At 47.0% G+C, this 23,390-nt stretch overlaps 1 protein-coding gene across 2 annotated transcripts in view; it reads left to right on the forward strand.

Moving 5' to 3' along the window:
• AKAP6 (A-kinase anchoring protein 6) overlaps positions 1-23,390 on the forward strand; it is a 799,841-nt gene that overhangs the window by 142,610 nt on the left and 633,841 nt on the right. For both annotated transcript variants that reach the window (XM_085627414.1, XM_085627413.1), the window contains exon 2: positions 633-990. In XM_085627414.1, the coding sequence (XP_085483540.1) occupies positions 676-990 (315 nt within the window). In that variant the 5' untranslated portion in view covers positions 633-675. The remainder of the gene's footprint in view (positions 1-632; positions 991-23,390) is intronic.

Raw genomic sequence — 23,390 nt, forward strand, 5'->3', positions numbered from 1 at the left:
TTATTCATTCACTACAGGAATTTCAATAGAAAATACAACTTTTGGGACCTATTAGCCGATGAAAAGAAGTGTCCTGGGGATTGTTGTATCACTGGTTAGTGTCAGTGGAAGCCTTTGTAGTGGTTAGTTCTGTGATTGTATTTAGGATTCATACATCAGTCTTACTGGGGGTGATCCCAGCAGAATAGACTCCACATGCACACATCATGTGTGTAGTAGGCTGTCAGGTATAGGGGGCGTCCGCTGTGGAGAGATGCCCTAAAGATGAGTTGAGCTGTGCTTCTGAGCTGGTGGGACATCCACCATCGACGGCTAGATCCAGACACCATACATCTGCCGTGGCTTATTTGTACCTTTGGTGGCTGCTTCGGACTCAATACATGTGACTCAATCCCACAAAATGTTGCCAGTCATTGTCTGCATTCCCCAAAATAAATACTTTTAGAGCAGATGCTGGCAGGGTTTGGCCTAAATTCAAAGATGCATGTGGGTTGGCGTTTACTTCATTGTGTGAAATGTCCTTATGCCTGTCGGTGTGCTCACTAGTGCTTGTGCACTGACTGGGCTTTGGCAAAGCACTTGTGCCCCATAAGGAGAGTGAGTCAACCTCTTCCTCTGCTTTCTCTCCACAGTGTTACTCGGAATGATTGTGGCGCTGGAGTCCCACTTCCGGACATGAGTATAGCGCTTTCCCCCATGATGTCGCAAGAGCTGCACGCCCTGGTGGCCAGCACGTCCCCAAGGATGGCCAGTGGGATGGACTCTGGGCCGCCCAATGGGGAGTACGGCCTAGCCAAAATGGAGGAGCATGGACCACGGTACGAGAAGCCGCCCCCGCTGCACACGGGGGCGGACTGGAAGATCGTCCTCCACCTGCCCGAGATAGAGACGTGGCTGCGGGGCACCTCGCGGAGGGTGCAGGACCTGACCTACTCGGTCCAGCAGGACTCTGAGAGCCGCCACGTGGACGCGCATCTGGTGCAACTCAAGGTGAGCCCCCCTGAGTGGGGAACATTTTCAGGAGGAGTTGGGATGGAATAAAGTACAAAACAGTGATTTTAAATTCACAAAAAGGCAGATTCAAGATGGAGAAAGGCCTTGTGAGGGACTTAAGAGACAGTTGGTTAAAGATGCACAATGTAGTTCTGTATTCAAAACAAATATTTACAGCTGTATCTAAACAATATGTTCATAATAAGGTTTATTAGGTATATTACTGTTAATATTATGATATCTTAAAGAATAAATAGATTCTTTTTTTTTTTTGAAAAACCTTTATTGACATTTCAATCAATAACAAGTATGGGCCTACAACCCCCCGGGGCCGGCCGCTAAGCAGTCAGAACAACAGAGATCAAATGTTAACACAGGCAGCACCTCGGGGAGCAGAATCTTCATGCTAATATAGTCTGGCCAGTGAAGAGCGCAGGTAGGACACCAGGATAAAAAGGGTTTTCATTTTATAATGGAAAAAAACAGAAGGATCAGGTGCCGAACAATTTCCCAACAGCGATAAAAGGCAGGCAGAATGATAAACGTAAGCAATAAACAGCAATCTATTGAATCAATGGCGCAGACACAGGAAATTCAGGATAGGGAAGAATATCATGCCCAGCTGCGCCTGCAGTCCCCTGCCCTAAAGCCCAGAGAACACCCCGGAAATTGTGGCACACATGAAAAGGCAACGATTCACAACAAAGGAGATGTACCACGCTGATCCCAGAAAAGAGAAAACAAGAAGAATCAGAGAAGAAAAAGGAGGCCATGGAAAAAGGAGATTAAAGACTAAAAGAATCCCCTCCCCCAACCCCCCACCCTGCACCTCTGCAGATGAGTACGGCCCCCCCCCCCCAGCAGTGTGCCTGTCGCCCTGGAACCAGACCCGAAATATAGAAGAAACAGGGAAAAAGGAGTAAGAAAAGAACCCCACCAGAAGGGGGGGTAGAGAGAGTATTAATAAACTGGAGGAGGGCCTTCAAAACATGCCCCCGGCGTCTCCCTCCCGCACATTATGTTTCCCCCAAAGCAAACAGTAAACAACACAAAATCGACCATGTCAAGGAAAGATGGGGAGCATTTTACACCTACTATACCGACAGTTATACCATGAGAGCACGCAACCCCGAGCCCGCCCGCCTATTAGCCGACCACCACTGAAAGAGCATTCTTATCCTTGGCCACTCTTGGCAAATCCGCCCATGCATACCCCTCGACCCGGAGCCATGTCCAATGCTACACGGTAAAGGAGCGTCCAAAAACGACCAGGAAGCGACGCACCCCGGTGGGGTGGAAGTCTCTGAGTACCAGCCCAGTCAGCATTATGGAGGAACGTCTTTCCCAGTGCTGCCCCAGGATCTGCACTGCACACAAGGTCCAGGAAGGCGGAATCAGCCAGAGTAGACATCCGTTGCTTGAGTTTTCCCAGGGTCGCCGGAGGCCGCACACCGGACAAGGCCACCCCCCCCCACTCAGGTCCAATACCTCCGGGACAGATCAGATCCACAGCCAGCCGATCACACAATAGTAGACTGTCCGGAGTTTCCAGCTGGTCACTAGGCACAGGGGTGGCCCCGACGTTGTCGTCCTGAGTGCAGTGCAGGAAGTCCCTGTGTATCGGAGGACAGGCAGGCCGCAACTGTCCCAACGCTGATGCCACACCATCAAGCCTACTCCCCAATACCCAAACGCCATGAAGCAAGGTGGAATGAAGGGCACCGAGAGCCTCGAGAAGGTCCCGGTACCCCAGCACAGCTCTCTGCGATCGCTCCGCTACGCTCCCCAGAGTCGCACACTCCCGATCCTGCTGTGACCTGGTGGACAGGATGGTAGACTTCATCGTGACAAGATGGCCGCCGGGTAGGTCCAACCCGTATTGGGACCGGGACCCAGGGGCAAGCGCATCAAGGTCCATGTCGCTGGCAAACAGGGTTCCGGAGGCAGACCAAAAATGTATCCGTTATGTAGTCACGGGCAACAGTCGTCCCCACCACGGACCAGCGCCCGCGAAAATCCGGGAGCAGCCCGCAGGAATCAGGGCGAGTTACGGGCGGCGTTCGGGCAGCTCACCGTCGAAGGCGGAGGCAATCACCGGAGAGTCGTGGAACTGCCACCCCGGGCATGCACTTGTTCCGCTCCGCTTAATGGTAGGAAGCGACCACGGCGAAATGTAGGCCGATAGTCGCACCGATCCGGCAGTCCGACTCCACCCAGTCACCAAAGGCCGCTGTTGTGAAACTGCCACCCGGCCAAGATGTCCACTCAAGGTCCCGGCTCCGGGGCCGCACAGGCCGCAAATTGCAAATACCCGTTTCTCCGGCGGTACAGCCGCCAGAAACTTCGGAGTCACTCGATCGGTTGCCGCTCTCATTCACAAACACGGGCGCATAGCGCAGGCTGAGGATCTAATGCAGGATATCCGTGCGGGATACGGAGGTTCACGGAGCCGGGAGTCTACGCTGCCGTCCCGGTCGCCATCTTGGCTCCTCCCCCCAAAAATAAATAGATTCTTGCTCTTGAAAGATTCATGTGTAGGGGCCGATTCTCAAAGGTACATTTATACATGAGTAAACCTACACGTTTAGTCTTACACCTTCAGTATCTTTATACCTTTGGCTAGTCATCATTTCCAAGAGTAAAATTAACTACAAAGTGTAGACGTACATGTCTCCCCCCCTGAAGTGGGAGTGGAGCCAAACTTGTGTGAAGTTACTACAAACAAAAATGACCCCAAAACAGTAGTAGTTCAGACCTGGAGTAAGTCTAGCACCACGCATGACCAACCACTGATACTGCAACACCCTCCCATGGAAAATATTGGAAGCAGTGACTTAGAATAGAGCCCCGTAACAAATACTCTTTCTAGTTGACTTTAATTTACTTAGAGTAAATTAATTTATTTTGACTTTTTTATACTATATATAAATTAGGGCTGGGCGTCACTGGCGTAATTCTCTCCAGCTTAAATACTGCAAAATCACTCGTAATTAAGCGTAATTACATGAGAAGCGTAATCCAGCAGTAAGCGCTATTTTCCTACTGAATAATGCACCCTCACATTCAAAATGGGCCGAGGATGCATTTTGCGCTAAAAACACACCACTAAATGCTACCGTACAGGAACAGCACTAGCCAGCAGCCGCTCTCTCGCTCTTAGTTCGTTCTTCTGTGCTCCTGCAGTAGGAGTTTTGCCTCAAATTACTCCTAATTACTCAAAGTGGCGTAAGTTTGGTAATTTCGTATCCCAAGAGTAATGCATAATTACTGAAATAGCTCCGATTACTCCGGGGTAATAAAAATTTCCCCCAGGCCTAATATTAATTTCATTTAACGTTAAAATAATTTACCGATAAAAAACAAATACTATTTTATAATAACATATATAACAAATTCTAAAAACCGTTAAACATTTTAAAAGTAAATGTAACTTTAATGTATTTGAAAAATACATTAATTTAAATTAATTGTGTACACTACATTTTGTAAATGTGTAATACATAATAAACAAATACAACCATTTTACTCTAGGTGGGATTTTTTAAATCTGTAAAAATTAATTTAATTTTATATATTTAAATTAATTAAATATTGAATCCAAAATTAAGTTACTAGTGCAAAGTTACTACTAGTAACTTTTCACATGTAGGCAGAGTTCTCCACATCTGGGATGGAGCTCTCCCTGTGGTAAAGTATAGGGAGTGTTTAAAAAGTTTATTAAACAGCTAAAACAATATATTTTTATGTTAAAGATTAATGTAAATTGATTTGATGTATTAATTTCAAATGTGGATAAATAAAAAATGCCATAGCACGTTTAACTCAATTTTAAATGAAATATTTAATTGATTCTATATACTAGATTAAATGACAATTATTCTTTAGAGGTTTACTAAAAAAAATCAAACCTAAAGTAAAATGTTAATATTTGCTGATTATATATTAAAAAATACCAAAAATGTATATATAGGATTAATTTAAATAAATGTAATTATTTTGAAACACAATAAAATGACATATATTTTAAATTTTAAATAGTTAATAAAATATGTTATTATAAAGTAACATTTATTTTTTATTTATGTATGCTTTTTTAACATTACATTATATATATATATATATATATATATATATATATATATATATATATATATATATATATATATATATATATATATATATATATATATATATATATATATATATTTAAAATGTCCACAAAATCATGAATTTTATGATACATTTTTTGGGAAACTTTATTTTTCAATTTTATGAAACTCAACTTAGCAGGTAATTTATAGGTAAGGTAAACAACACTGTCTATTGAGTAAGCACTAAAACACACAATTGTAAGACGACATACAAGTAAAAAAAAACCCCCACACAATACCCTTTGACATTTCAACCCCCATCCCACATGTTGATCAGCCATAGTCAGTATGTGTGCGGGGTTATGTCTGCGTCGTCTTAATTGCCAGAGTTATCGCTACCCTCTTCAGTGTCTGTGGTGTTGTCGGGGTCTAGCAATCTATCACAAATGTCCCTCCATAGTCAAAGTTCTTCCTCTACCTCAGGGCCGGCTTTAGTGCTGGTGGCGCCCAGTGCGACAATGTTAGTTGGCGCCCCCAATGACCACCTCCACCACGGATTCTCTCACTAGCACCCTTGAACGGCGACCAAGTCTCCATAACCACTCTTCTCAGATGCATTGAATTCGTTATATAGCGCTACTCGTACCAGTGTAGGGTGTCAGAGCACTTTGCATCACACACACATTACACAGACAATCAATCATACCTATAGGATATGTTACATAAGCCAAATGACTAAAAGTGTAGGAGTCAAATGTCATCCATACTGGTAGGCAGTATAGTTTAAGAGTGCTTGGTGTGGAGAAGCACAAACTCAGAGTCAAAAACATAGTTGGGAGTTTTCTTTAATAATAAGAATCCATTTCTACCCAAATTAACCCTATAAGCGACATTAATCAATGTTCTATAGTTCTATACTTTGCAACGTGTAGGCAGTTCTAGGATGAAAGTTAATACCTCACCATTCTATATTAGGACTTTAAGTTATATATTGCAAGTAACAAAAGGATGGCTCTTTTAAAAGCAGTAACCTGCTGATCTATTTACATTAAATGCACTTTGTGATCTACTTGGTACACGTTCTTTGCAGCCGCCATATTAACCCTCTGTACTACCTTCACATAAGTCAAAAATCTCAACTACACAAACTCTGATCTCTGACCAGGAAGAACATTAATCACAGGAGATATCTTGACATTTTTGAGAGGTCCCGTAATTGCAGGAGGAAAGGAACACGCAGCAGGTGCTTTAAAAGCATAATAACGTTTTAAACACGGTGCCACCAGGAAGCCAGCACCCGGTGCTATGGCACCGGTCGCACCGCCCTAGAGCTGGACCTGCTCTACCTTTTCATCACATCTGCACAACTGTATATGAATCTCCTCTGCCAATGTCCATTCCGCTACGTCCATTGCCACAGTTTAGTCTCCGGGCTCGCTGCCCCATCCATGTGATCGCTACCCTACCTACGCCTGGCGAGCACTATGAATTTTATTATTGCTTCTTATTGGGTTCTAGTTCAAGCCCTGCCTCCTTTATTTTCTCTGGAAAGGGTGGTTCAGTATCAGTGGTTGGGCTGCTCTGAGCTGGAGAACATTTACTGTTTTGGCTCCTTTTTGGCTGCAGTAACTTTAGATGTGTAGTTTCAGAATAGTAATGGACTTACTCTTTTTTGGGTGAGTGTCTTTCCCTCCACAAACCCTTTCTTAGCCCTCCCTAAACCCCTCCTTACTCCTTCATAAACCCCTCCCATTCAGTAGTAAGTATTCCCCATTTTCCATCCACCCCCCTGGTCCCGCGTACATTTACTACTTAGGGTCCGAATATGATGTCGGGCGGACACCGTCTCTGTCCTGGGACCGACCGACCTCTGTTCGGAGCCTTCCTGGCTGCATCGTCATCGGCCCCTAAGTAGTAAACCTACATGTGTATGGACCTCCCGATAGAAGGACGGGCGGCGTGGGGATGGCGAGCGACTCTCGTAGGTCTTTGACTCGCATTTTGTATTAGACAAGCGGTACGACTGCAGAACTATTTTATGTGCTACAAAATACAGTTTGTGATTGAGGCCTGTAGAGTCTCATTGGACAAAGAGTAACCGAAGGCCATCATAAGGTGATAAGATATTTATTTAACAGTGTATGAAAGTCTATTCCCCTGGGCCATGTGCAATCGAACACTTGACGAGGTAAATGTAAAACTCAGTGGTGCTGTCACTGCCTTTGAAGAGTCAAGTAAAAGAGGATACCTTGGTTATTCACTAGAATCACATAGTCTTGCAGGCCGGGGACACTGGTAAACACCCGTATCCACCGCGGATACTGTCCAGTATCCAAAAGATTCCTCGGACCAAGAGAAAAGCCCTCCCAGTCTCTGTCTGCCTCTGTCTCTTATCCGAAAACATTTGGGGAACTTAGAAACAGGCTTTATTCAGCTATTTAGTCCTTTAAAATGCTTCATTTGGCCCCCAACAAGGTGGCAAGTTGACTGGTGTAGGTGAACACATTGCCACTTCCATCAGTAGATATTGGGCAGTATGCTAGACCCCTAGTTGTGGCTTCACCAACATATGCTGGTGATACAATGTGTCAAGAAAAGGAGGGACTGGATGCTGTATTTAAACAGGTCCTGCACACTAGCTCCCAACTGGAACTGTATATCAAGAGGGTGTGCACTTCCTAACTGGAGGTACGGGGAAAGGGAAGTCTTTCTACGTGATGCCCTCACACACCCCGGAGGATGTCATGCTTCATCATTGGGCCATGCTCTTCGTAGGGCCGGCGCTGCAATGCCTGACGGGCTCCCGTAAACGGGGCTCTTTGGCGGAGACCTTTTGAAGAAGCCGTAGGGTCCGTGCGGGTGTGAGGGCTGGGTAGTGCACAGGTGTGTGAGATAAAATAGGTCTGGAGCAGTCCTACTCTGGTCTATTTTTATTATTTAGGTAGCTCAAGCCTAAATAAAAGGTGTGGGTGCCCTAAGTGGATGTGATGTTCCTAAAGGGCTGTCATAGTGTAGTGGGTCAACATGTTTCGTGCCCAATTTGCCCCTAACGGGTCAGGTGGCACTTCATCAGGACCAAAAGAAAACTAAAAAGTGAGTGGTGCTCTACCGTTGGTCTGGTTCTTTAAATTTTGACTGGTGACCAGGCGCGGTAGGGTGTACCCTAGTAGACTTATACTGGGGTATTGTAGACCTGGTGGTAAAAAACAGGAGGTGGGAGAAGAACAGCCAAGGTAAGGTTAAAAATAAGAGCGTTCGTATGACAGTAATAAAAACAGCTTAAATGTAACTGTAATGTGACATGCGCATGCATGTGTGACATTGTGGTTTTCAGTTGACTCACTTGAGTACATTGTGCCCAAGGGTATATTGACATGAAGGTGCTAGCATGGGCGAAAAGAAGCCTGAAAGGGATAGCTTTTGGTGCTCAACAAGTATTGCCACATTCGGCATCCATGGTCCATGGAGGTGGTGGGGAGGACATTCATTTGTGCATGGCACTTGATTCCAGTGTCGGTGTGATCGTGGCACTAATCAGGTATAAATGCAGGCATAATGTAAGTGTCTCAATCGTGGTGACAGGCACTACCTGAAGGCGTCAGCCCTAGCGGCCAGGCGAGTTTATCTGTAACGTGCACGCAACATGAAACCAGCGTATGCTAGAGTGGTCTGTTAACAGAAAAATAATAATTTTAACCAGAAGATGCCTTCGGCCTGGAGAGCGGCTCAGGTGGTTAAGCCGTTTCAAAAGAAGGGTAACCTGTTACCTATGAATCTATCTAGTTCCCGACCGATGCTCTGCTTTCTTTACCGGGTAAGCTGTTGGAGGGTCAGATTAACCAGCACCCTATAACCTATACTCTTTAGAAGAGTTACCGGCCTGACTAAGTTGATCGGAGATTTGACACTTCCGGGCTCTTTTGAGAGCGCGATGGTAGATCATTAAGGAAACTCTGAAAGTCTCTTTGTCAGAATGACCATGTGACCGCCACCATTGTCTCTCAACGTTTTGCTTTCTCTGCTCTCAGCGCGGATGCATACCATGATGCGTGAGCACCATGTGGAGACAAGACACAGGGTTTTAGAAAAGATCTGCAGATCTCCTTCGGATATCTGTCCTCCTAGGGTCTATGCCATCTGATCGCCTCGGCATGCCCCACCTATATGAGCATTATATAATCTATCTGTTAACACCCAGAAGGTGCCCTCGGCCTGGAGAGCGGCTCAGGTGGTTAAGCCGTTTCAAAAGAAGGGTTAACCTGTTACCTATGAATCTATCTAATTCCCGTCCGATGTCTCTGCTTTCTTTACCGGGTAACCTGTTGGAGGGTCAGATAAACCAGCAACCTATGGCCTATCTTGAGTACAATAAGTTCCTGGACCCGTCCCAATCTGGTTTTAGGCCTTTTCACAGCACTGAGACAGCTTTGGTAGTGGTCACTGACCACGGTAGATGCTCCCTCAATGCCAATATTCCATCTCTGCTTGTGCTGTTGGACTTATCCCCAGCGTCTGACACTGCGCCTCATCTCAGGCTGTTACAAAGGCTCCAGGAGATTGGAATCCAAGATGTAGCGCTAAAAAGGTTCGAGAATTTCCTCACAAATAGAACCAAACTATCATTTGAGTCCCTATAAGCCCCGCATCATGAATCTGGACAAGGGGGTGCCTGAAGACTCATGTCTTAGCATCACGCTTTTCAACATCTATGTGGCCCCCCTTGCCAAGACCATTAAAGCCCTCGGATTCGAGGTAATATCTTATGCTGATGATACATAGCTGATAATTTCCCTCGATGGTGATCTGGCCAAAGCTAAAGGGTGTTTCTCAGCCGGGATGAGGGCAATTGCAGACTGGATGACTGAATATGGCCTGGTATTGCAGAGTCCCCGCAGGAAGTAACGGTCAGTGACTGCCCCCCATGTGATCCCTCATAAAGCATCCATCACAATTCACTTCTGTTTTTGGATGAAGGGTAGGAAACCCCGGCCGTACTTATTAAAAAAAATAAAACATAATTCAAAATGATTTTTAAACAATTATTACGCAGAAAACACCAACATATTCACTCACATTTGTCATACAAATTGTCATGATTTATGGCTACCTTTAACATGGATCTAATACATAACCATACCTAACTTAAACTGGAACGTGGACATTTGTTTTCTGCGTATCCTGTATGAGCCTACGTGCAAGGTCCTGATTGCTCCCCACTAAATTACAGATCCCCCTTTTACCAGAGTAACCTTGCGCAGGAGGCCCGTGTGCTCCACCGATTATTTTGGGGGGCGCCCCCTACGCCCTTCCAACCTAACTCCCCCGGGGCTGATGTTATGCATGTTATGCCATGTTGGCGCCCAGTGCGCCTGCGCAGGGGTTGGCCCACGTTGCCTACCGGAAGCGGAACTCCCTACCCCCTGCGCCTTTCAGCCAACCGGCTGCAAGCGCCCCCTGGAGTGTGATGAGGAAACCACTGTTCCCCCCCCAGGCATCCCCGTTAACCAATGGGATGCCTGCTAAGAGATGTAAAATGATTCGATTTAATCAGGACCTTACCCACCTGTAGACCAAGGATACTCAGACATAAATACGACAATTAATACATTACTTTGCAAATATGACAGTTAATGTTAAACTTTGACCTGTAAAAGGAAAATTAATCAGACAAGCATTCAACATTTAGCAAATGCCTTTGATTTCTAAAAACAACCTGCCTATATTCGGAAACAAGTTGACCATGGAAACAACGCCTGACAAAATTAATTCTAAACCAACTCCTTAGCTTCAGGGATGGTGGGTGAGGAAAGAAATTAAGGAGGCATGCGCGTGCCTCCGTGTCTGCTGTGGGAGCAGAGCGGCGAGAAAGAGGCCCTTTCTCAGTCCTGCAGCTCTTTTAAAGAGCGCTCCCCAGCCGGCTGGAACAGGTCCCGGCTAGATCCGGGACCCGTTCTCCTGCCGTTGCCCCGGAAGTGTTACAACTGCTTCTGGGGCACGCCTCCTTACTGTCCATCGAATGGAGGTGGGGAAAAGGGTGTGGGGACACCTGCGCGTGTCATCGGCGCCGGCCCCGCCCCCTCCCCGTCAAGAAAAGCCTAACCGGGGACCGGCACCACCGCCATATCGGCGGCGTGCCCGAGTTCCTGGTCCCGCCTTGGGAAAATTGTCTCCAGTGGAACGCTGGTAAAAGTGAGATTATGTTGTCTGGCTAGGCCCAACGACTTTGGCCTTGGACTGGCGGCCTTCAGAACTCGGTGCGGCTCCTATTTTCAATTTAGTAGCCAAGAACCTGAGTGTCCAATTGGATCAAACTCTCTCTCTATGAAGGAGCAGGTCTTGTCTACAATTGGCACTTGTTGGAACACGATGCACTTTCTGAGGAAAGCTTTTTCCTTCCTCCCACTTTCAGTAAGGAAAACGTTGGTACAGGCACTGGTCATAAGTTGATTAGATTATGACAATGCCTTATCGACCTCTCAAATGAGATGTTGCTGTCAAAACTTCAAGTTGTGCAGAATACTGTGCCCGTCTCATCTGCCGTCTTCCATCTGGGACAGCAGCCTCTCCTCTCTTGCGTTCCCTTCACTAGTTGCCTGTCTGGAAAAGAATCATCTTTAGAATTTGTTTTCTAACACATAAATCCCTGACAGGGAGAGGTCCCAGTTACCTGTCTTCCGAGGTTGCCTTCTACCGCCCAGTCAGATCTGTAGGATCCAGCGAGAATGCTTTGCTGACGTCCCTCGGATTAGAAAAGCCCGCGGGGGGGGGCATCTTTTCCTTATCCGGCCCCTCTGTATCGGAACAGGCGCCCTCTTCATACTCGAAGGTGTGTGAGCATCTTAAATGTAGACAATCATCTAAGACCGTGATGCTCTAGTTTTAGCAGTTGCTGCATTGTCTGAGCTTTGCTGTGCCCCGAGATACCCCTCTCGGGATGATTTGTGCGCAATATAAATTATATTAACATTTATTTATTTTGAAGGTTTTATAAAGCGCTGGCTAGACCCAGAGGTATCAGAGCGCTTTACAAGATAAGGATAATATAAGGCACATAGGGTATAAAAGCATGTGAAAGGTAGCGCAACAGAAATTTGAAATATACAAAGTACAAACAACATGAGCATTATACAAAACCAGATAAATACACAGGGGCAGGAGCTATACATTTAAGTAATTAGGTAAATGGTGAAACAGGAGACGAGGGTAGATAATTACTGAACAAATATAGTATGATAGATAAGAAATCATGAGTAGGACACAGGTTAGGAACCCCAATAATAATTGAGGAGGTGGGTTTTGAGGTCTTTTTTGAAACTAGAATAGGAGGGATTACAGCGCAGGTTTTTAGGGAGGGCATTCCAGATAATAGGGACATTGCCAGAGAAGGAGCGAGATTGTGTAGATTTCTTTTTATGCAGAGGTGGGATTAGGAGTAGGGTGTTGGTGCTTCTCAGAGGTCGAGTGGAGCCCGCAGTGTGGAGTTTCTTTGAGAGGTAATGCGGAGTGTTTTGGTGGAGGACTTTATGAGTAATGCAGGCGGTTTTGTAGGCAGATCTTCCTTCGATAGGGAGCCATTTAAGAGATTTGAGAGCCGGTGATATATGATCGAAGCGTTTGCAGTCCGTGATGAGCCTGGCAGCAAGGTTGAGCACAGCTTTGATTGGAGCTAGGTGTACCTTGGGGATTCCATTAAGGATGGCATTACCATAATCAATACGTGACAGAACAAGCGACTGAACTACGAGTTTGAAATCATCGGTGGGTATGAATAGTTTAATTTTCTTGAGGTGACGGAGAGTGTAGAGGGCTCCTTTGGCAGAGTTTTTGATGTGAACATTAAGGGTTAGGGTGTTGTCGATAGTGATGCCAAGAGATTTGACGGAGTTGGACAGGGTGAGTGAGCAATTGAGTGCATTGAGGTCAGGGATCCAAGATTGAACGGGTAGAGGGTTATTTTTGGGGGAGAAGAGAATGATTTCGGTTTTGTTAGGGTTGAGTTTGAGATGATTGGAATGGAACCAGGTTTTGATCTTGGTAAGGGTGTTGTCCAGGTGTAAGATGTCAGCGTGAGTTTTAATCTTGTAATAGATTTGGGTGTCATCGGTGTAGAGGTGGTAATTTATGCCTGCTTGGTTAAGAATGAGGGTGAGGGGTTCCATAAAGAGGTTAAAGAGGGAGGGAGAGGGAATAGATCCTTGGGGGACTCCAAGGGAGACAGGAGTGGGGGTAGAGAGACAGTTTTGAATTTTGATTTGCTGAGTACGGTGTTGTAGATAAGAGATGAACCATTTGTGGGCAGTGCCATTAAGGCCGAAACGGGTCCTAAGCACATTAAGTAGGGCTGAATGGTTGACTGTATCGAATGCTGCAGAGAGATCAAGAAGTATAAGAAGGCAGGTCTCCCCATTGTCAAGTGATTGATGGATGTCATCTATGACAACATAACATATTAACATGGGCATTGGGTCCCCGGGCATTGGGGTCACGGGCACTGGGGCCACGGACACTGAGTCCCCGGGCATTGGGGCCACGGGCATTGGGGCCACGGGCATTGGGTCCACGGGCACTGGGGCCACGGGCACTGGGGCGGTCCCCTACCATTGAGACCCGAGACGCTCTATGACGCTTCCAAGTAAATAAATATACATTCTGCAGCATCTAACGCCGTTAATCTGCATGTTGACACAAGAGGGTTTCTAATTTGATGAATTAACTACCAGTTTGAAGTGCTGACACTCTACATGCGCTGTTTTACTCTTGCATTCTCTTCACCAGGCCAGCAGTCCTGGCGGGCTCACAGACACATTGTGAGAGCTGTGAATGTCACACCTCGCTTAATGATGAACACCATTTACACAGCAGTGAGAACAACACTCAGATGGTAAACGTTTCTTCTCCAGGCTCTTATCTTCGGGAGGTTGCGCCTTTGCGGGGGGTCTGCCACCTCCTGCCATTGTGCCCAGCCTGAAGCCTGGCACTGCGTCTCTATCTTCCTCAAGGAGAGTTGAGGACACCCAGGTTCGTGAAGGTACATTGGTACATCTTCTGGGAAAGGAGCCATCTCTATCGACCAAGTGAAATGCATCTGCAGAGAAGCGGAGGAGGGAGGCGGGGAGGGATGGGGCGCTCAATGGCAGCAGGATACAGCGGAAGGGGGTGGAGGGGAGGAAGGGGGCGCTCGGTGGCAGGATACAGGAGAAGAGGAGTGGACAGGGTGGGGGCACTTGATGGCAGCATACAGTGGAAGAGGGTGGCGGCACTTGATGGCAGCATACAGTGGAAGAGGGTGGCGGGGAGGGTGGGGGCACTTGATGGCAGGATACAGTGGAGGAGGGTGGCGGGAAAGGTGGGGGCGCTCGATGGCAGGATACAGTGGAAGAGGGTGGTGGGGGTTGGAGGCACTCAATGGCAGCAGGATACAGCGGAAAAGGGGTGGCGGGGAGGGAGGAGGCGATCGATGGCAGGATACAGTGGAAGAGGGTGGTGGGAAGGGTGGGGGCACTCAATGGCAGCATACAGTGGAAGAGGGTGGTGGGGGGGTGGAGGCACTCAATGTTAGCAGGATACAGCGGAAGAGGGGTGATGGGGAAGGTGGGGAGCACTCGATGGCAGGATACAGGAGAAGAGGGGTGGGAAGGGTGGGGCACTTGATGGCAGCATACAGTGGAAGAGGGTGGCGGGGAGGGTGGGGGCACTTGATGGCAGCATACAGTGGAAGAGGGTGGCGGGGAGGGTGGGGGCACTCGATGGCAGGATACAGTGGAAGAGGGTGGTGGGAAGGGTGGGGGCACTCGATGGCAGGATTTTTTTATTTTATTTTTTATTTTTATTTTATGCGTTTTTATATAGCGCGGACTTTACCCGAAGGTGTCAGAGCGCTTCACAATAGGAACAGTAATGATACATGAGGAGAAAATTACAAGTGAACTTGTTACAAAAGCAAACGTTACGTTACATGAGGCAATAGTGACAATTGTGCAAGTATCAAGAGCAAACAGAATACAAGAGGGAGCAAACGATACGTTACAAAAGGAGAGGTGACGTGTGCATGTTACAAAAGAGTACAAAGTACAAGTAGAGGGAAAAAACTGCAATAAATGTCAGACACTCAAAACACAAGAACACACTGGGAAGGCACTTCTATAGGCATGGAGAACAGAATTTCCTATAATGGAAGGACTTCCTTCAGATAATAGAGAGAGCGCGAATTAAATTTGGAAGTGTCTTTGAAGGAGGAGAGCTTTGAGGTCAGTTTTGAAGGACCGGGAAGAGGTGGTGGTCCGGAGCTGAGGCGGAAGTGAGTTCCAGATTCTCACCACGTTGCCTGAAAAGGATTGGGCCATCGATCTTTCCTTCTTGAAAGTGGGAGGTTCAAGCAATACATTTTCTGCATTACGTGATGGTCTGGAGCCTCCAGGGAGTTTCAGTTTGTTCGCCAGGTAGCGAGGGGAGGAGGAGTGCAAGGCTTTGTGGGTGATACAGGCAGTCTTGTAGATAGATCTTGCCTCGATGGGAAGCCAACGGAGGGTGGATAAAATGGGTGTGATGTGGTCGCTTCTTTTGGCCCAATATATGAAACAAGCTGCTGAATGGAGAACAGACTTAAGGGGGGACAGGTGGGATTTGGGGAGGCCAGTAAGAAGAGAATTGCAGTAGTCCAATCTGGAGAGAACCAGCGATTGGACCAGGGTTTTACGGTCTTGCTCCGGGAAGAAGCGATGAATCCCCCAAAGAAGGCGCAGTTGGTATCAAGCAGACTTTGCAATGGAATCGATGTGGGAGAGTAGATTGAGTTTGTTGTCGAGTATGACGCAAGGGATTTTGCGCTGTCGACAATGATGGGTTTATTGTTAAGTAGATTCATCTGATCCATCCATGATTGAACCGGGGGAGGAGAAAGTGAGGAGGAGAGGAGGAGGAATTCAGTTTTGGAGCGATTTAGAATCAGTTGATGAGTTAACATCCAGTTTTGAATGGAGTAGAGAGTAGAGTTTAGGATGGAGAGATCGTGAGTGGAGGCCACCTTAAGGTAGATTTGAGTGTCATCCGCATAGAGATGATAGTGGATCCCAGATTTACTAAGGAGATTTCCCAATGGTTCTAAATAGAGATTGAACAATGTGGGTGCAAGTATAGAGCCTTGAGGAACACCTTGACCGACCGCCAAAGGAGACGAAAGACTGTTCGCTATTTTGATCATTTGGGATCTATCAGAGAGGAAGGAGGCAAACCATTTAAGCACAGTGCCCTCCATGCCCATTCTCTGTTGAAGAGTGTTAAGGAGGGTATTGTGATTGACAGTGTCAAAGGCTGCAGAAAGGTCAAGGAGAATTAGAAGACAAGACTCCCCCGAATCGAGTATCCGCAGCGCGTCATCAATCACTAGCAGCAGGGCTGTTTCAGTGCTGCAGTTTTGAATGAAGCTACTGGGAATTGTCAAGAAGATCATTGTCCTTGATATGGCGAGAGAGTTGTTTCACTACACATCTTTCTGTGATTTTCGCAAGAAAAGGTAGGATAGTGATGGGGCGGTAGTTGTTGAGGTCGTTCGCATCAGCGGTGGGTTTTTTAAGCAGAGGGGTAACCTGCCCAGTTTTGATGGAAACAGGAAGGGAGCCTTGACTGAGGGAGAGGTTGACCAGAGTGGTCCAATAGGAAAGAGTATGGGTATAGAAGTCAATGGCAATGGCACTAGGGATGGGGTCAAGAGAATGGTTGGAGGGCTTTGTTTCGAGGATGCATTTGAGGGCATCTTCAGAGATGGGGTCAAAGTTCTGCCAAATGGTTAAGGATTTGCGCTCCTCTGTAGGGGTAGGATGAATTACCTGATCTACAAGTGATTTCACTTTTTCGTCAAAGAATATAGCGAATTCCGCTGCTTTCTTTGTAGAATCCTCCAACTTGGAGGTGGGGGAGAGCAGTTTGGGTTCTTGATGAGATCGAATAGTTTTTTGGGTCTATTTTTGGCTGAGTCGAGGAGGGATCTGAAGTGCGACGCTTTTCCAAGGAAGATGTGCTTGTGGTACTTGGATCTTGCTGAACGAAGCGTGGCCAAATTATCGGTGGAGGGCACTTGTCTCCATTGTTTCTCAAAGACTCTTAGGTACTTCCTTTCTTCATAGAGGGATTTGTTGAACCAAGGTGCTGAGGGAGTAGGCCTTTTCTTTTTGCTTTGGAGAGGAGCAACATTATTGATTTCGACTGCAAGGACTGTGAGGCATTGGGAGGTGAGTTTGTTAACATCTAGGTTCGGGTCTAGCCTTGGAAGTGATAGCAAAGCAGAATCACAGAGGGTACCGAGGTCAATATTTTTAGTGTCACGGAACCAGGAAGTAGCCCTCTTAAGTTGACCAAGAGTTATAGAGTGTGATAGGTGGAGAGAGAATGGGATGAGGAGGTGGTCAGACCAGTCTACATGAATAGGGGTAGCGATAGTCAGCAGGCCTGCTTTAGAAATAACAAGGTCCAGGGTTGAGCCCTTAGAGTCTGTGCAGTGTTGGATAAGATCGTTTGCAGAGAGGAAGGTGGCCAGCAAATTCGCAGAGGTGTCTTGAGGCGAGCCCCAGTGGACATTGAAGTCACCCACGAAGATCTGATTGTCACTTTGCGAGTATTGGTCGCAGAGGAAGTCAGTGAGTTCCTCCATAAACGAAGGGCTGCTACCAGGCGGGTGGTAAATAGCATGGAATCTGAGAGGTGAGCGGTGGTGCAATTGAAGCTCAAGAGATAGGCATTCAAAAGTGCGGAAGGAGCTGTTAGGAAAAGCCTTAAGTTGAAGGGAGTTTCTAAAGATGACTGCAGGATACAGCAGAAGCGGGGTGGTGGGGAGGGTGGAGGCACTCAATGGCAGGATACAGCGGAAGAGGGTTAAGGGCACTTGATGGCAGTGTACAGCAGAAGAGGGTGGTGGAGGGGTGGAGGCACTCGATCGCAGGATATAGCAGAAGGGGGCGTGGGGTGGGTGACAGGCACTCGATTGCAGGATACAGTGGAAGAGGGTGGTGGGGAGGGTGGTGAGCACTCGAAGGAAGTGTACAGTGGAAGAGGGTGGTGGGGAGGGTGGCATGATACAGCAGAAGGGCAGAAGGGGGCGTAGGGTGGGTCGCAGGCACTTGATTGCAGGATACAGCGGAAGAGGGTGGCAGGGAGGTTGGCAGGCACTCGATTGCAGGATACAGCAGAAGGGGGCATGGGGTGGGTCTCAGGCACTCAACCGCAGGATACAGCAGAAGAGGGTGGAGGGCACTTGATGGCAGCATAGTGGAAGAGGGTGGTGGGGAGGGTGGCGGACACTCGATGGCAGAGTGTAGGGGCGGCACGAAGAGTAGGTGTGCTCAAGATGGAGGAATATAATGTACACATACATTACTTAGAATCCTGCAGTAACAGGAAATCCTCCCAAAATTAAAAAGCATTTCCCGCCCCACTCCTGGTTTCCTTGACTCATTCACGGATGGAAAAAGCGTTGTGGGGCGTATCTACAGGGGCCCTGCACTGACGGAACGTCACTTTTCTTAACGTTCTGGTGGCGCACAGTGCAGTCCCATATCTCCGAGGCCACGGAAAGCCACCCTGCGTGACGTTGCATGGCCTCGTAGATATGGTGTAAGGCCACACAGCGCAAGCATCCGCATTATGTTACACTGCCTCGGGGAAGCGTGTCATGAGCTTTGCAGTGGGGGTTCCCACTCAACGCCCATGGTTTTTGACACATTCCCAGATTTACAACAAAGCGTAAATCTGGGAATGCGTCAAAACCCTGCGTCTCCCTAGGGGTGGTGTAAGGGTTGTTTTTGTGAAGGAAGTTGTCCCTTCCTGCACAAAAGCAACCTGATTTCAACGCAGGCAGCCTTGCGCCATGGTACAATGGGGCCTGCGTTGGCGCTAGGCAGCCATTTGTGCGCCAGCGCAGTGTAAGAGGACAGGAATGCACCGTATCTCATAGATTCCTGCCCTTTTCTTTTGACGCACGGCAGCTCAGGACCGTGACGTGCAGCGCCCTCCTGCTTCCAGTTGTTGTAGATGAGGTCCTTGGTTTCCATGCGGGGTCTCAGACGGAGCTGCTGTGGGAGACCCCTTGCCCCTGACCAGCTGCTAGAGGGCCACTGGCAAAGCAGCTCCAGGAACCCCCCCTCTCCCCTGGCCCACGTCTAGGGTGGTACTTCGACCCTGGTGTTTCCTGTGAGGAATCGACAACCACTTCCAGTGAAAACCCTCTACCAGTGCAGCGGGCAACTCACAATTTGCTAGGCGAGGTGGCGAAGTCTGGCAGAGGAGGGGTGGGGGGGGGCTCATTACGCCAGGGGTTTGGCAGCCTGTCCGTCAAACTCCAAATGACATTCGTAATCTAAGCTGTCGAGGAAGCAGGAACAGTTCGACTATGGAACAGGAGGAGATGGGGATAGGAACCCACAGAGCAGAAATATAATGTGCGCGGGAGCATGCACATGTGTAAGTGCGTGCGTGCACATGTGTACGTGTGCGTGCAAGCATGTGCGGGAGTGTTCCAGCCGCTGACAGAAGCATGACCTAGAACCGCTCATCTTCCAAATGGTGATCGATAGACTTTAATAAGTGATATTCAACCCTGGATGAAGGTCAGAGGTTACGACATGCTTTACATTAGGACTGGATACAATATCAGGTTTCCCACAAGTCTCTTCCTGTATTTGGTTTATTCTCAGCAGTTTCCATGGTGATATTCCCTCAGGTTCCTTATATACAGTCTGACAGTGTCAGGGTCACTTCCTGTCTTCAGGAGGATGTCAATCCTCGTCCCCAAGCTCGACAGACTCCGCCCAGAAGGCTCACACATGTTCAGACCGCCTTCCAACTCTGTCTTCACCTCTGAGCTGGGCCTGAGTGGCTTAACAGGGGGTTAACTAGACAGGCTCCTCCCCTTGTATACGCCACCCATATTTGCACCACCTCCCCTACTTAGGGTGTGGGGTCATTCGTTTTTCTTTTTGCACAAACTTCCACTTTGGGAGTTTGTTTTTTGAAGAACAGTCAAAGTTATAAGTTTAGTGAATGGCAGACAAAACTGACTGCCGACGTCCACCAATCTTTTTGTACCTTGAAGGGAATCGCTGTGACGGCGGTTCCTTTCAAGCTCCAGAGATTACTGCTGGGCCAGTGGTCCTCCCTGAATTTGACAGACGGAATACCATTAGGATACCAGAGGAAATGTCCTCTGCCACCCTGACAAATTGTGCTTCGTTCGTCAATTTCAAAATTGGCCCCATAATCTTCATACAGTAAAAAGCAACACCTTTGGAGTAATAACTTCAGACTGTGCAGTTGTCACAAACCCTCTCGAACTTTGTTATATGATAAACTGTTCTGATGAAGGCCTGACAAAGGACCTAGCCGAAACATTCCTGGTTGGTTTGTGAAGTAGGCCACCTAATAACATGTCTCATGTTTGAAAACTAACACACGATAAAAGGATAACAAGCCCTCTGGCAGAGCATTTTAAGCCCACAGTAGTTACACCCCTGTGGTATTTGTAATGGCTTTGACCGGATGCATACACCGTACCCCTATAGTCTGTGTACTGGTTTTAACCGGATGCATACACTCTCAGTTTCTCTGGTTCAACCATAAGCCTGTTCTTATGCTGTAGCTTAAAGTATCCTGAATTCCAGATTCAATTAAATCCCCGCCCTCCCCCGAATGAAGGGACAGTTATTGAAATGTACAAATTAACCGTTGCAATATTAGCCCACTATTCCCCCTTAAACAGTCCACAGAAGACCCCTGGACAATCTGAGGAATTAAGTAGGATAATCAAATACTATAAAACAGTACCTACCCCAAGAAAATATAGGGTTTTCACCCAAAAATGTGAGATGCATAATATCATCTTGTTAAACAAATGTCGCTGTAGCCAAATGTTGAGTATGGCGCGCTGGCGGCCTCGCTTAATTACCATTTCATTGAAATAATGATAATGCGCGTCATACGTGTCACACAAAATAATAATTAACTTAATGGGAGATAGAAATGATATGTATTATAATATGCAAATGTCAGATGATTCATAACAATTAGAGAGGGTCTTTTAATATAAACACTGTTTTTTCAAGAAGCGCGTAAAAAAGCCACACATAACAGAAGAAATCTAAACTAAGGTGGCAAAAAGTATGTCATTTTGTTAAACGAATTGGTGGTAAATAAATGAGTACAAATAAGTTAGATGTGCAAAAAGGATTGCATTTAAAAGGATTTTCCGGAATGATTTCAGAGGCTCAGCGTTTAGATTTAAAGATTGTTGCGTCATTGACCTCAACATGTTTTCACAAAGAGTTGATACAACTTTACGCAAACCTTGCCATTATGGGGAGGACGGCGTTACATATGTATTTCTTCGTTTTATAAAGTGCCTTGAGACCCATATATAGCTCTCTGACGCAAGTTAAATCATGGCGCCCAAAGGAAGAGAGCTGGTGATGTAACAGGTATGACCTTACAACGGTGAGGATAGCTCCTCGTAGACCATAACCTGTTTGCCATATAGCGCTCGCGACTGCAGACTTGTAGCTCTATAAATAACAAAGTTATTATGAAGTAACTCAATGCTGCTGCGTCGACGTTCGGAGGATGACGGGGCGAATCAGCCCCATTGGAATGTCAAAGGTAATCTTGACGTCAGCCCAGGGGCTTGTAGGTGAAGGCGGATGAGCAGAGCTTTGCACCTGCCACTTCCTGTTCAGTGTTATGTTGTAAGTGATCAATAGCCGACATAAAGTGCGCCCCGCTGCATCATGGGAGTCGCCACAGGAAAATTCTTCAGTTCACTACATTAAAGCTTCATTAGTGGGAATCACTGTCTCAAAGACAAGTACTCTAAAAGGTTTCTGTATTCCAGAGTCCTGTCAAAGCCTGGTCTATTGCTAAATATTGCCAGAGCTTTGCAGGATTGCCAACAAGCATTGGAAAAGCCCACATGTCAGGTTTAGCAAGCTAGTGCGAGGAGTCTTTTGGTGCAAGTAGGTGACACAAAAAAAACCTACCAAATATTCAGCCTGCATTTGGTGGCTATGTGGCTGCAGTAAAACTTTAAACAACCATAGAATAAAAACGGTATGGGGTAACTACAGGCGAGTGTGCTTAAATCAGGTTTAGAACTCCTGTTTAGATCGATGCACATCATAGGAAAATGTGTTTTATTTTGCCACTACTATTGGCTTTCAAAGATTGTATCCCGAAGACATAGTTTTAGTTTAGCTACACAAGGTGACTAAAAAATTAAAATAGAGTAAAGAATGGCAAGGAAAGGAAAACGCATTGGCAAAGTGAAGGATTGGCCCGCCAGCCCTGGCACTGCATCGCACTTCTTTTTAGGCGGATGTGCACATGTGAGAGGGCCCAATGCCTTTCTCACAGTGGAGGAAGGCAAAGGCTGAAGTGGGCTGCACATGTGCCCCCTGCTGTGGTGAGCAAAAGCAACATATGACTGACAGTTGACCCGACCAATGGTCGAAGAGGGCTGACCCTATCACAGTATGCATTTTTGTTTAAGAATGTGTTCATTACAAAGTGCTGGCAGGACACCCTCCTGCTATTGGTCAAACCAAACATATCAAGATTTGCACATCCTGACCAAACTCTACAGATTCCAGGGGTTACCCAAAGCCGCCCCATCTTTGCAGACTCCATGCTTTGAATATTTCAGGGCATTGCAAAGTTTAAAGAGTCCAGGTCAGTGTCACGGTTTCACAGAATCACGAGCGGGGCCGAGGCTGCACAGATGCCGGATTATTGCCCCATCTTTGCAGACTGCAGAGCGCCCCATTTTTCAGGGCTCTACATAGACAAGAAGATTTGATCTATTGATCCTGCCAGGCTGTTTCCTTATGCACAGCAGTTATAAACAAAGATATTTATGAGACCAGCATAAGAAGGGTTGAATCTGTGCACAGTAAACTCACACTGAATAGCCCCAGGACCCTAATCGCTGTTTCTTTCTCATGTAAAGTCCTTGGAATGTGCATAGTGACCACACCGTCATCCGCTTCAATCAACACGCATGCACAGACGTCACCCAATGATTACACTGACACTTTCTTTGTGGGTGAAGAACTGCTGCAGGTTTATTTCATACAACATGAGTATGACAATAAATGGGTTATCTTACGGGCGATCCAAGGCAAGCAGCCCCTAGCTGCTCCGCCCGCCTGGTGAGCCAGCACGCACGGTGGGTCGATGCCCGGCAGTGCGGCACATATTTATTTTCAGATCATCCACTGGGTCACGTGATCTGTCTCCTACTCCCGCCCCTTCTGACAGGGGCGGAGCGTGTTG

The sequence above is a fragment of the Triturus cristatus genome, chromosome 9, assembly GCF_964204655.1.
Source record: "Triturus cristatus chromosome 9, aTriCri1.1, whole genome shotgun sequence".
Lineage (NCBI taxonomy): Eukaryota > Metazoa > Chordata > Amphibia > Caudata > Salamandridae > Triturus > Triturus cristatus.